General features: G+C 45.6%; 1 protein-coding gene across 1 annotated transcript in view; it reads right to left on the bottom strand.

Annotated features, from left to right (window-relative positions):
* LOC149361145 (uncharacterized) overlaps nt 1-14,309 on the bottom strand; it is a 157,956-nt gene extending 143,647 nt beyond the window's left edge. The window contains exons 1-4 of the mRNA XM_089572591.1: nt 14,174-14,309; nt 5,448-5,632; nt 3,706-3,956; nt 1,662-1,724 (exon numbers count right to left, since the gene is read on the bottom strand). Of these exons, the coding sequence (XP_089428717.1) occupies nt 1,662-1,724; nt 3,706-3,956; nt 5,448-5,632; nt 14,174-14,258 (584 nt within the window). The 5' untranslated portion in view covers nt 14,259-14,309. The remainder of the gene's footprint in view (nt 1-1,661; nt 1,725-3,705; nt 3,957-5,447; nt 5,633-14,173) is intronic.
* Between the last annotated feature and the right edge of the window lie 965 nt (nt 14,310-15,274).

Raw genomic sequence — 15,274 nt, 5'->3', positions numbered from 1 at the left:
ACGCTACATTGATCTTACACTAGCATTTAAGCTCTTCAAATCAAAGCATAAAGCTTTTATATAGACCACCGAAGATAATTTATACATACAGTTACTGATAAGCGTATGCAAACCATCAGTTTTGTAAATATTTCCCAGGTTTCTGCCATCATGTTATCCATCTCAATGGCTAATTCATTTTCTCATAATTGTGGTTGCCGAACCTATGTTGTGTATTGTTTCACCACGAAATTTATGTTACTCTATAACCATCATTCTGTGTTTATATGTATTTATTTTTTCATTGTGTATAACGTTCACCGGGAGGAAACCCTGTATATGTATTTGAAGCTGCCTACTGCGAATTTCAGTTGGGAGACGAGACCTTCTCAGGCTCCATGCATTTTGCCTTGTCTTCCACTTTCAGTTGAAAGGAAACAGAATTTTCTCTCTCCCTCTCTCTTAACGTTACACCGATCATTTTTCCTTCCATAGCTCGCTGCGCTCTCCTTAAATCAAACTGAACTCTTTTCGTTAGACTCCACGCTTCTGCCCCATAGGTGAATGCCGGAAAGTACCGGCTTTTGACATATGTCATCTCATATGCGTCTTCCGGTAAAGTGCAATGGCGGAATTGATTCTCGTGATCATCAGAACTGTTAATAATGAGGTGGATGCTCCGTTCATGGTGCTCCGTCCTCGTCTTCTAGTTGTGATATTTCAAAAAAGTGCGCAAGAAAAGGCTTTCAGGAAAACATGCTCATTACGATGTCCTTGCACGGCCTCCTATTCTCTGAAAGATCGTTTTCTAGTCGTCTCAGCAGCAGTTCGTTTTGGAAATCATTGGTGGCTTTGTACTGCTTTGTGCTTTACGCATTTTATTTTTAAATGTTAAAGCGTTGCCCAGCGTAGCGATATTTCTAAGATATTCGCATATTTAACACCTTTCAACAATAATGCAGAATATAAAGCTAATACTAAGCTGAGGCTACTATTTTTCCAAAATTACCCCTGTTTCCTTCCTGCGTGAACGCCAGAACCATGCCGTTTCATTCTTGATGATCTCTATTACTTATTATTTTTACTTTTTTGAAGTCTTCTATTTTTTTTTAATTTATATCCTCAGTAAATAACCAGGCTTGAAGACGGCACAAGCATACCTAGTCATGTATTTTTCTTTCCCTGCGTATTTACTCGCCTCACAATTTTGTTCCCAATGCTGCTTCTAAGCGGCGATTAAAACAATATCTTTAAAGGCTGTATTTTTATTTACTTTGTAATACACCTGGGGCCATGTAAGAACCAGCTATGAGGTATTACATGAAGGACGGCTTTATACATAGATTTATTGCACAGCATGAAATCAGTAGGCGGGGTTAATGTAGTCGACTGCAGGCATATGCACTCAGGTTTTCTTATGTAGGAAAATTCTTCCGAATATGTAGAGCGCGTATGCGCACACTGAGAACTTTCATTTCCCTCGATCGAATGGTAATCCCAATAGTGCAAAGCCTAATGGTAATGTGCAGAACCTTCCTGTACTATAATATCTCGACTCTCTCCGTCTCTCGCATTCAGTGTATTTTTGTAGGTATAACTTGCAGTCTGAGAGCAGTGTTTAGTGTGTTTATTCAAAATGCAAAGGAAACTCATAAAATACAAATTCATTAAGTGTTACTTACATAAGACCGATCTTGACATGAACTTCAGGTGCCTCTGTTGTGCCACCCGCTCCAGAACTCTTTCTGCCAGCCAAAGAGAAAATCAAAAACATAAAACGATAAATTTTGCATTAATGTGTGCATTAAAAAGGTCATCAGCATAACACAACAACCATCACAATTGTTGGTAATGCGCATCACCGGGAACTCATTCGTGGACCAGCAGTTGTTGGCCTAATTGGAAACCGCGTTCTTCTTTTCTTCTTTGAAGAGCAGGGGCGAAATTCCGATAGGATTAGTAAGCAGACGAAGATCAATGCGCTCATTTTTTCGTTTTTTTACACAATTAGTCACTTTATTTTTATTTATAATGCCAAGAAGACACCAGTAAATTTTCACAAGCTTTACAAAAGTCCTGCCCCTTTTTAAACTTGGCGACACAGGAGACAACCGGCGCACAGATTTTTTTACACAACAGAAAATGAAGGGGAAGAAAATAGGACCAATAGGTAAAGCGGCGGTAGTCACAGCAGCATAAAAGAAAAGAGCAACATCAGTCAGGAAGAAGACAATTTAATTTAAAACATCCGCAAATTATTATGCTAACTTTAGTGAGAAATTTGTATATTAACATCATTTTAATGCACAATAAGTTGAAACGTTCTCTGCGATGTAGCCTAATAATTTAGAGACAGGCTGTAAAAGATAGATCGTTCAGTTTAATATGATCTAGTTATCGGCACCAAGCAAATTTTTTTGTCTGCACTGCGTGATGTGGATTTCTGACAAGTTTTGCCAGAGGACCAATTCAATTTGGTCACTACCCGAAAAAAGTTTTAATTTATTTAAACAGCATAACTGTATAAAGAAGAAACAGGAAAAAAAAGATCGCAAAGTTATTTTTTTAGTTGTAACTCAGAAGAATTTGTAGTCCTGTACTGCTCCAACCGCAAATGCAAAATTAAAAGACACAGAGAATGACTGAATTATAAAACGAAAGCTTAATTTTAACAGTCGAATACCCTCGGCGCGACATCATTTTACGGAGAAGATATTTTTGATCTAAAAGAATCAAACTGTTTACTTCCCAAAGCGCCCCATATAACCGCGCCTAAAAAACTATAAACAAAATATTTGCATTCCTGTACACATAAGGTGCATCAATAGTTGTTTTGATTCACGCTTTGCCGTCTATAGTAAAGTTGGCTTTTTTTGTGGGCAGTCTTCAGGCAGTTCGCAATGTCACATTGCCCTGAAAAGAGTTCATAGCAAAAATTTCTAGCCGTGTGATTTCCCAGGCGCATTACTTAAAATTTTAATCGTACAAAAAGTTAATATTTCGCTGGTCAAAGGCTCTGCGGTGGCAGATCGGATGTGGCGTTGGATCCCTCTGCTTCTACATAGGGATCCAATAGCGGGAATAGGGTACGGACCGCAGAAACCACAGTTCGAAGAAGGCAAAGAGCAACAACGCCCGTGCAGTGAGATATGGATAGAGGGTGGACATCCCAGGGAAAGGAAGTAATTCTTTAACTTCTACTATGGCGTATAATTGCAACGCATTCACACAGGTCATGATCAAAGGACGCAATTCCACGTTGAACAGAGATTAAAAACGAACCTCTTTTCACGGAACTCGCTTATGCGTCCCATTAGCGCTTATTTGGTAACTAGGATCTCTCAGCTGAAAGTAACTAGGCTCTCTCAGCAAACTCTCTCAAGTCAGGGCTTCTTGGATATCAATTTTGATTGCGAGGTAGCTGTGGAATATTGTAAGATACTGTTATGGAAACACTGAAATTAATGGTCGATTCACCCGATGCGCAGAAAAATCTTTGTCCACGCCCCCCTCGAGTAGCTAACGACATTCCCATTGAAAAGCAACGGGGAACGTTTCTGAGGACACAAAAAAGAGTAAATAGCAAATCATTGCAAACGCACCGAGGGGAGATCGGCGGATAAATTTATCGTCATAATGAAATCCCGATGTATGAAAAAAGTAACTTCATAAACAGTTTCAAGTTTAATAATGCGCTTGTCGAAAATTCCTGGGTAGGACTCTCACCTCAGCAATCCATTAAAGGCTATTCGCCAGCGGCGGTTCGGAGCTAAGCACTGGAGCCGCAGTCCAGCCGCCGAGAAGCTGCTGCCCGCACTGCGGTCCAGCGTGAAGGATGGGGGCAGTGTGTAGAGCGCTCCGTCTGAGGTGTACAGCGCCAGCCAGAACTGGGCCACGTGGTTTCGGAGGCGACGTACGCTGGCGATCACCCGGTCGCCATCGGTGTTTACGCCACAAAAGAGGACCCTGTCCTCCACCTGTTTGGAGAGTCATAATTTTTGTGTCGAACTTTGTCAGTGAAGTTCCTTAAAGAAGCTCTAAGGAAAACTTCATGTATCTACAGTTTCTTTCAGAATACCTCGCTTAAGATTGTGCAGGTTATGTTATCTGGTTTTTGCAATTTTGAGGCGCATTCTCGACGCGAGGAAATCGTACAGTGCATAGAGATGCGAAATAATTCGGGGCACATTTAATTCTATTACTTGTGTGATAGAATAGCGTAGTGCCACTTGGCGCTCACTTGTCGGCATCACTTGTGGGCTGGTGTCGTTAGTTGCTGTTTAGTCGGCGTATCTTTCGGTCTGTCACAATTCACAATTGATAATATAACACATATACATATGCACAGTTGGCACACAAATCATCGGTCGCTTCTGGCCTGGTGACGTCGCTTCCGGTCTATGTCATGAGTTCGACTGGTCATATGGCTGATGCGCACATACACAAGAATTACTGCTGAGGCTAGTTGGTATCTCGTCGTAAAGGTTTCAGTAAGCACTAACCGGCACAGAACGGACACACACACAGCGCTTTGTCGTGTGTGTGTGTGTGTGCGCGTGTGTGTGCGTGCGTGTGTGCGCGCGTGTGTGTGTGTGTGCGTTGTGTGTGTGTGTGTGTGTGTGTGTGTGTGTGTGTGTGTGTGTGTGTGTGTGTGTGTGTGTGTGTGTGTGTGTGTGTGTGTGTGTGTGTGTGTGTGTGTGTGTGTGTGTGTGTGTGTGTGTGTGTGTGTGTGTGTGTGTGTGTGTGTGTGTGTGTGTGTGTGTGTGTGTGTGTGTGTGTGTGTGTGTGTGTGTGTGTGTGTGTGTGTGTGTGTGTGTGTGTGTGTGTGTGTGTGTGTCCGTCCGTCCGTCCGTCCGTCCGTTCTGTGCCAGTTAGCGCTTTCTAAAAACCTCACGACCGATCACAGTTGCCACAAGCAGCACCACGGCACCCCTTTATACTAAACGCCTTGCCTCCGATGTCACATCAGTTCGTAACACAAAATGCTGCTACGAGCTCCTTACCACACCACCAAGTAACTCAAGACAAGAACTACAACAGAGCAATCAGAGGAGGACGTGGATTTAAAATTCGTTCACATTCTTGCGGTCAGATTAATTCATTCACTTTTTCTCTTATTTTTACAAGAATAAAGTGCCATGTTCACGGAAACGTTTTACGGAAGGCATTTTCAAGCGTTTAGAGGAGATTTGACTTCTAAGGAATTTTGCAGAGGCGTACATTGCTTTATGCAGTGTTTAATCCGAGAAATCCTTTATTCGGGTTATCGTGGTGGCTCATAACTACGTGCCGCTTATATCGTGAAGCAACCTTGATGTGTACAAACCAAATCTTTCTTGCACACGGATTTCCACTTGCAATCAGCCATACTAATATCCTGTGTCAGCTAGCACAGTTACTCATTATGTACATGGGCAAAGACACGTTTCTCGCAGTTACAGAGTATGTGGAAAGATAGAGCCGCTTGCCTTTTTCAGATGTTCCTTTTTGCAAGGGCATTCCCTTTCCCACTCCACAGGCGCGCAGACGGCTCCTATGCTCACAAGGTCGTCGTTTTTTTCAGGGTGGAGGTATTCAAATTGGCGACGTTTTTTCCGCAGCAGGTACGTGAGACGGGCCACGGAGATGAGGTACCGCAGCAAGTGTCCAACACCTGCATGAGAAAAGTATTTTTCGCAACATGCTTCAAGACCACTTCAACCAATACGTTCCAAAATTTTGGAACATTACGTACCTTAAGAATGTACCGACACGTTCGATATATGAGCGGCTGGTCAGGTTAATCTCTAAGAGCAAATTGTGTACAAAGGAAACGATGGTACGTATTATCGCTATTTCCTGAAATATACTAAAAGAGCGGAAACTTAACAGTAGTATCAGAAAGTTATGTTTGCGTGGGACCGAGCCACCGCTATTGGCGGCGTTAGGAGCGGAGCTTTAACCCCTGTCGACCTTTGATCTGCCTCTGTTGCACTGGGTGGAGAAAGTTTCATGACGGGATTTATTGTATTAGCATGCGCCACGCCTGATGTCATTCTGGGCAAGGACTTTTTACGCGAGTGTGGGGCTGCGCTAGGCACTGGAGCCGGCGAAGCACACATGCTGTTCACATTAGTCGAAGAAGCGCCCCAGAGGCTCGACTACGTGCTTTCCCTCAATCAAGATGAGGTATTCCCAGTACAGACAGCAGCTTTCGTCCCATTCACGCAATCTTCCGGAATCCTCCTGGGGCCTTACCACGTCATAATTTAACCGGACGTACCCTAGTGTGCTGAAGAAAAGCATATTGGTACCACTTGCCGTCTTGGACGCAGCAGACGGTTGCAGGCAGCTGTGCGAACTGAACCTTTCTGCTCAGCGAGTGCGTCTTCCGTCTGCCTTTAAACTCCCAAGAATTAACGTCCACGTGATCGACACTATCCTAGCCGTTTCCGATTGTCCCCGAGCCTCATCCGAGACGCCAGACTACTTTGCAGAGCTGCGACATGTGATCAACACATGGCTTCCGTCTAATGAGCGGCGTGCATTTGAGGACGCTCTCATGCTTCATGCCCAGGTGTCCAACTTTATCCGGACTGGATCCCTCTACCTTATCCGCTTCTCGCATGTAACCCCAAATTAGCACGGCGAATGGCAAACCCTTTCGCCAGAAACCGTATCGAATCTCTCTGGTTGAGCGCAAAAGCATTCACCATCAGGTGGTTGAAAACCTGCAGCAAGAAGTTATTCGGGAGCGTTCGAGCCCGTGGGCCGCGCCCGTAATACTAGTGTGGAAGAAAGATAATTCGTGGCAAATTTGCGTCCATTGCCTTAATTTTAATTTGGTCACAAAGAAGAACATATACTCCTTACTGCTCATGGACGAAGCCGACTGTCGACTGTCGTCGCTCGGCGTCATACTTGCAGCCCGCTGATCTCCGATCTTGTTATTGGCATATGCCCATGCATTCGACCGATCAAGAGAAGACTGCCATCATGAAACCACACGGCGCCGTCGCATTCAGCGTAATGCCGTTCGGTTTGTGTAATGCGCCTGCGACACTCGAGTGTTTTATTGATACGGTCCACCACGAACTAAAATGGAATATCCGCAAGTGTTATTTGGATGACGTCGTTATCTTTGGCAATGCCACTCAAGCGCAAATTAACTCCTCGGTATTGGTTTCGACTGCATCAGCAAAGCTGGCGGCATCTTAAATTCCAAGAAGTGCCACTTCGGAGAGCGGCAGACTCTCATTCTCGGATTCCTCGTGGATGAGGACTACTTCCGGCGCAATCCGCGGAAGCTTTCTGCAGTTCGAGATTATGAAAAACCATCAACGCCAGAAGGTTTCCGGAGTTTACTCGGACTGCCGTCATATTCTCTCTGCTTTATCCATGGCTTTCTGCACCTTCCACACTCCCTCACTTCTCTTCTGTACAAGGACTTGCAGTCTGTGTAGACACTTGAATGTGATTATTCTTTCAGCCAGCCGAAATTTGCTCGCAGCTCCGGACCCCTTTTGAGCCAATTTGATTCTATCACTGCCACAGAGATCCGCAATGATGCCAGTAGCGTCGGCCTTGCGACGGTGTTTGTCCAGGTCCACAATTGTGCCGAGAATATTTTTGCATGTGCCAGTCGCACACTAATGAAATTCAAAAGAATCTACACTGTAAATGAACTGGAATGCTTGGCTGTTGTCTGTGCTGTCCACAAGCTCCGCCCTACATCTATACGTCCGTTTACGATCGTGACTGATCATCACTCTCTATGCTGCCACATAGACCAGCCCGTTCCGTCTGATCATCTGGCGCGGTATCTCAGCGCCTTCAAAAATAAATTTCCTGTCGCCTAATAAAATGGTCGCCGGCGCAGTGATGCGCCACCCGTTGCCACGTACACGTAGTGAGGAAGAGGGCATCGAGGGGTGTTAAGATCCACTCTCCATACCGTTCCCAAATATAAAGGCCTTTCGGTGAAAGCGACAAAGCGACCTTGCACTGGAGCCTTTCCTGCTTCAGCTCACACTGGGTCTCAGTCTGCGCTGTTCATCGTTCAAGATGGAATCCTGTGAAAGAACAACTGCTCGGTTTATGGTGCCTCCACGCTTCTGGTTGTCCCGGAAATTCCCGCAATGCTGGCTCGCACGCCATGTACGACTACATCACACGAGGTCCTCTTGGGTTCTCCAGTACGCTGCACACACTTCGTCAGCGCTTCTATTGGCCGAAACTGAATGAGACAACGAAACCATATGTTGCAAGCCGTGACGCATAAAGTCTCGCACCGCTCCTCCTGCCGGATTTCTGCAGTCGATCAAGGCACCACCGGCACTTCTTCCAAAAGTTGGCATCAACCTGCTTGTCCTCTTTCTGAAGTCTTCAAAAGGACGCCGCAGGGTATGTTCTGTGTCGACTGTTTTACAGATACGTGGAAACTTCAACGCTTGTATCAGTGAAGGTAAGTGATGTGTCGTATTTTCTGCCGTACTCTATTTTTCATCGCCACGTTGCTCCCGTGTTATCATCAGCAACCATGGAAGGAAGTTTACTGCTGACATCGGAACTAGTGATAGCGGAACTAGTTTGGCTGTGCGGCTCGAACTACCGCCACTCCACACCTTACCAGCAGCATAAATTAGTGGGGCAGACAAAATATAAATAAAAATAATAATGTCCAGCGCGCACAGCCGTTACCCCCCACAGACTAACGCTCTCACTTAGCTCACAAAATGCACACTCACCAAGATACAGTTGACCTATCTTAGGGAGATTAAAATATTAAAAATCTCGATATCGCAACGAGCCACTAGAATTAAAAGGCCGTGCTGGCGTTATAAAATGCATTCCAACCAACATGCTGTCTATGTATGAAGCACGAACCACTGGAACTGGAACGCTATGAAGCCATTCGTGTAGTGCACATAGAGAACCGCCGAAGCATGAGGTCACAGGGTATTCTCTTTTCTGCCTCCTCTGCGCCAGGATGCCACTGCGCTTTTATGGATGCCGTATTCCCCTTATCGCGTCACGCATGCCTTTCAATCTATCAGCTGTTATGTCGTGCTGAAGAAGCTTGTTGACTGGCCCGCTTGCGCACTTCGTCTCCGACTTTTCAACTCCACTAGAAAGATCGCTATGATTAGCGTCAGGTTTAAGCTACATACGCTCCAGGAGGTTTCTTGTGGCTTTGGACGCCATTGCGCAAGAGCAGTTTGTACCAGAACTTTTTGTTTAAGTATCCTGGCCCTTTCGACGTTCTGAGTTGATTGACCAATGTCAACTACGTCGGACTTAGTCTAGGCTAGTTGGTGTGACATACTAGAAAACAGCCAGAAAACGGACGCCATGCGGAAAGGAGCACACACACACACACACACACACAAGGCAGTGAAGACAGGCACAGAGAACTAGAAAGGGGCTGCAGAAGGAGTTGAGTCTGGGCTAGTTGGTGTGACGTACTAGAAAACAGCCAACAAACGGACGCCAGGCAGAAAGGAGCACACACACACAAGGCTTCTGTGTGTGTGCTCCTTTCTGCCTGGCGTCCGTTTGTTGGCTGTTTTCTAGTATGTCAGCTATGTCCTCGCCAAAGTTACCGCAGACCCCCGCCGCTCTCACAAGACCCAAATAGCCCATGTGGCTTGTCTCAAACGCTGCCACCGTCAGCCACCCTGACTGGCTCGCGGACAAGCTTCGTCTGCCACCGGGGGAACTGTCACGCTCCACGCAGCAACCGAGTCGGAGGAGAAAGAGGCTGAATACGCGCGAAGGACGTTCGCTTGGCTGCCTGATCCGTTTCTCCCAGACCGCCTAGCAATCATCTGTAAATAAACAACTGCCAACCGCAACAATATTTCTAAAATTGTCAATAATCGCCTTTAAGCTGGAGTCACTGCTATTGCCGTCCCTTAAAAAGTAATATCTGTTGTCCAGAGGGGTATATAACTTCTACACTTTCCATTTTAGCGCTAACTGCTTGAGGTATTTCATTATTAGTTTCTTCCGCTCCTGCCTCCAGACCTCACCATTCTGTGTGCTGGACTCAGCCAGGATGCAAATAAAACGTGAATTGTATTTCATTTTTAGCCTCGCCGTTCGGGTTTTCCCAAGTCTACTTCGGGTCGTCCCGTATTGAGATGAACGTATTCATGATCCGCCAACTATTTTGTTCTGTAACTGTAGCGATGACAGCGCCCTTAAATGCCTGAACATGTGCAGTAATCCTCCACTCGCTAGTAGCCTGCCAGCTTCTCGGCTTCCTTGGCACTGAAGTCGCCCATTAGGACCATGCATTTCGTTTTTATTCTATTCGTTTTCGATCTCCTGTCTTCATATGACGTTTAGACTAACCCGTCGTTATCACCGGATATAATTGTGTAGGCCTGTACGTACTTAAATCGGTAGCTGTTGTTGAGATTTAATACAATATCTCTCCCCCTCTCTTTAATACCATAGACTTCCTCTCCTTTGCCAGGTATATCCCCACTGATGAGCAGTCTTACACATACCTCTCGGCTGTCCACTTAACCACGATAGCATAACACGTGCACGCGCTTTAAGCCTGCGTATGCTTCATCTGTTCTCAACCTCACTCTGCCCAATCCCTTTTAATGCCTGTTCGTTTCTAGAACAGCACTGCTAGAATAGCCTCACTGGATAGGGCTCTAGCGTTAAGCATTTTGAGAGTCAGTTTCTAATGGCGGCCTGTCATAAGCACTCTCAACTGTGTGGCAGGTATCTCCATTGCCATGGACAGTTTTTCCGTGGTCGCTGGAAACTGAGGGCCAGGGGTCCATTGGTGTATTCATGGAATAGGTAGCGGCGAAGTACTACACCAAGGATGCCCACACTAGCCCACACCTGTTCTGGTGACAGTATGCGTTGTTGGTTCTGGTCGCTTGGATCAGGCCACATCCAAGTGCTGGTTATTCGATTTTATCAACACTACGATTCTTTTAATCCGACAGAGAATTACGCGACACTTGAATTAGAGCCGCTGTCCTTTTAACGCGATAACCTCAAGGAGCCCGTATCGCACAAAAGCGAGCGTCGTCACCGGTGTCTTATCTGTGTCGTTGACCGTCAGCGAAAAATCCACGAAAAACTCCAGATAAGGAAACTAGGGGGCAGGTGGGCCACCTAAGTTATATTAACATGTGACGTCATTACTACCTGCCCACCGTAATGCGAGCAAACTGTCCAAAGGGGCAGGTGGCAGCTAAGTTAATGACTGGCAGCAAGAGGTTCCTCGGGAAGCACTTCCTAGGTCGTACAAGCCGTAGTGGGAGCACCTGTCATCTCAGGGCAGCGGCGCATCGCTTAACGGCTACACCACTGCACCTGGAGTGGTATGGGAACTCTCAGGGATCTAAGAATGTTAAGTAGAGAATGACCAATTCTGCATATATGGGCTATAACCCATTAACAGTATAGCGCCACACGCTTAGGGCGGAGCTCAAGTGTACCCTTCAGTTCTTTGGACGCGCGGAAAATGTTGCTCTACGTCGACGCCACCCCTGCATCTCGAAACGCTGAAGCCGACGCTGTCCAATCGTTTTAAAGTTCAGCCTTATAAGATTAATGTACAGAATATTGACAGCCTTGTTGTTTTTGGCGATCGGTAGGCAGACCTGGTTATGCCGTCTTTAAGATTGTGCTGGCCATGGACATAGCTGAAAACATTGAATAGTAACAAGCAGCACAAAGTAGAGAAGTATGGTTATCGAAGCCGCGGCTTTGAAAGGTGGGAACAATCTTTGAATTGTCATTCGAAAGCAAAAGCGGATGATGTCTCTCTTCACTGATTTCGAATGGGCTGAGCCATCCGGGTCGGGACTATTAGCGTTGGGCGAATTTGAAATTTGGATGGGTGAGGTCTAAAAATTACATGATTCCATTATTGGGTGTTTCATGTAACTACGCAGAAGGCGATAGGCATTGTGTAAACGCCAAAACAACAAAAGTTGTATAAACGTGGTCCTGATTGTCCTAAAGTTGTAACGCCATCCAATATTAACATAAAATTCTTTCCATTTCTAAGCGTTCCAGGCGCATACGAAATATCGTGCTCCAAAACAGGAGCCAGTACAAGCATGCGTGTTTTTTTATGAAAGTCAAGCCACCCCATGAGACCAAAGTCTATGACTGGCAAATCGTGTGGAGTTTTAAAAACGCTCCGCCAGCTTATGCTAGACTGACACGTTTTTATCCCTGAACTTACATTTTTTATTCAGTGCCGATAGTCAGGCACTGCCGTTCGAGCATTTATTGACTTTGGCAGGTCTGAATTTCAGCACTGTTTTCTTGGATGATAACAGAAAGCAATAATTATTACATAACCACTGAAGCGCACGCTTATGTTGGCGACAATAAATAATATACCATCACTGAAGTGCAAATCAAATACAAGATATTCATTCCAAATTATTCACAATGGAATTCAGCAAGGTGGAGCTTTGGACAAGTTGCTCGCATTCTGTGCACGGAATATATAGATCACGGTGCCTTATGACGCTGCCGTGAGGGACCTGATCTTCGGCATTCACTTTCCAGCTCTGCTTGCTTCGTTTCATACGTTCCCCACTCGTCCCGTCTGCATTCTGTCCACAATAGCGCACACGTGACATAGAGTTGCTGCTGCCTTTTTTGTTATCTGCACCCAGTGCTTCACGGCCAAGGATAAGATAGGATTGCACGAGATTCCCTTCCTTCGACACATTCCCAACGGATGCGCTGTGAAGAGCGGACGCCGTACAGAAGGTCTACTGATCGGGTTGAGGCGCTGTGCGTACCAGTGCAGTTAAGCAAAAAAGCGAGGCGTTAAGGCTGGTAGGTGGTATGAATTTGGTTGGCCTGCAAGCATCCGTTAAGAAGGCGAGAGGCAACTTTTTAGAAGTGTTTTTTGCTGCCGAAACTCTTAAACTATCCTCGGCGACAACTTTTGCTGGCAATGGAGCGAAAGATGGAGAGCCGATATACGCCCTCGCAGTGCAACGTGCCGGGCGATGAGGTACACCAACATGCGTTTGAACTATCTGACGGAGAGAGAGTTACGGAAGCTCAGCTAGTGTAGGTTTCCCTCACTTGCAAGAGAAGTTGTCGTGGAGTATAACAACGTGAAAGACGTGCACTTCGCTAAACTAGCCGCTTGGATTCCAGCTGTTGCATGCGACATCTGTTGTACCATTTCCTGCGTGTTAGACTCCAGTGGGTGCAGATGAAACGCTATTCAAGAGCGCAGAATTGAGCTCTGTGTTGTTGGGCCCCAGCATGCGGAATATGAGCAGAGCATGAATATGGGAGCGAAGCTTGGCGGCTGCTTTCAAAAACGATGGGGAAAGGGAGGTGCATTCTTTCATTTCTCAGAAGCGGGCAACGTAGCAGACCCCTTTCCACAATGTTGCGCAAAACGGACGCCGTGCACCGCCTCAAAGAGGGTTTCAGGCTGTCTGCAAAGCGCTCCCGTGCTCCTGCTCATATTGCTCACGATAGTACTAGTTAAAAAATCAGATGGACTATTTCTTTTTTTTTTCGCTGGCAGAGTGCGCCCTGCACAGGTTTTGCATAGTTCTACACGCAGCTGAGGATGGACTCACGTGCAAGGGGCCTTAGTATACAATTCTTGGAAAGGAGAACGTCTTCGCGGTCCTTTCTTACTGTGGCAATCCTGGATAATTATTTTCCTAGTCACCACCGTGTTATGCGAGGCAAAACATCCGGATATATTTGGTTGCATTTTCCTGTGTAGCAAATATGCAGCGAGATGAAAACCAGTACTGTGTCATTTTTATAATCGGCTCAATTTATAGAGCGTAGTCAGTTGCTCCTGTGAATCTAAGAAATTTAGGTAGAAACCCTTTTACATGCTACGACAGCCGCAATGAACAATTTACAGTGACTTCGAAGCACCGCTGTTCGTTTAGCGAGCACATTAGACACATTTATTCGGTGGACACTTCCAAAAGTCATTGTACATTACGTTAACAGAACATTCATTACATGTGCCTATCACAAGGGTAAGAAATATTCTTTAAATTTGATGCCTTCTTTGTCTTTGATACCTTTCGTAAGACAGCCGTGATGTTCTGATAACAACGCATCAACTCTCAATATTATATATTATATATATAACATTATATAATAATTTCATGCTTAACCACAGTCGCGGAAAGGAAACGTCTTTCGACAAGATGGGAGGCAGTGCACCTACCGTTTTCTGTCCATATTGTGATTCCTCGACAGTAGGCTTCGGTGAAAACCGTCCACAGAGCGGCGACCAGAGCACGAGCCGCCATAGCGCACGTGCGATCAAGTGCCGCGGCGGGCTCCTTTCTGTTATCCGCACCAAGTGCTTGACGCAAAAGGATAAGATAGGATTGTGCCTTATTCTCGCAACGAAGCCTTCAAGGCGCTTTTGTGCTGGGTTCTAAGGGGAGTTCCCGTAGGAATACGCATTAATACTTACACAAGCGCGGGCCACATCCAGCGTTGCCCAAGAATGACCACTGCTATGCGCTCGATCGTAGCCGTTTCTAGGCCTACTACGGAGAACGTACAAATGAAAAAGGTATCGCCAAATGTATGGTGTTACAGACAGGTTTCTTTAGAATACCGCAGTCATATTTCCCAATCCTTCCACATAGTGGCCACGCGTTTTGTTGCTTTTTTTACCTGCGCCAGGGTAAGGTTAATTGGAGGCTAATGGGAGACCCGTTTGTAGACGTAGTGCCTGATACTGATCAAAATGATGACACATTTATTGAGCGGCTTTATTCTGTACGTTCCGCGTGAAAAAGAAATGTATATATGTTTTATGCAATCATAAGCCCTCCGGATTCACCAGGAGCAGAAACTTGCCCATGAGTTATCACTTACTGTGTCTATTATTCATCTTAAGAATACGAGTTATTTGCTTTAAAAATCAGGATTGCAGTCGCACTCACAGGTTAGCTTCATCAGTGTTTACACAGCTAGTGTTTTGTTTTGCAGGCACGCAAATCCCTCGCCACCTGATCAAACTCTGATAAAACGAACGATTATAGCCAGCTCTTAGTAAAACACGTTGCGGGGCTAGTTGGTTAAGCATTTTCTTTCCTTCAAATTTAAGCAGCGCTAACTTTTAGGACGAATACACAGAGGACATGACTGGACGGGCGCTTAAATTTGAACGAAGAAAATAGCCAGCTATGTGTGCTAAAAATTAACCGGAATCCCACGCCAATACGATGCTGCTCATAGCTCGCGAGTCGCTTCAGCATGTTGAATCCTGCATAAAACACACACATATATGCGCACACAGAGTCGCGCACGC

This window comes from Amblyomma mixtum, chromosome 2, assembly GCF_055824585.1.
Source record: "Amblyomma mixtum isolate Tamu chromosome 2, ASM5582458v1, whole genome shotgun sequence".
Taxonomy (NCBI): Eukaryota; Metazoa; Arthropoda; class Arachnida; order Ixodida; family Ixodidae; genus Amblyomma; species Amblyomma mixtum.
The sequence above is the reverse complement of the archived record's forward strand: the minus strand, read 5'-3'. Positions and strand labels throughout refer to the sequence as shown.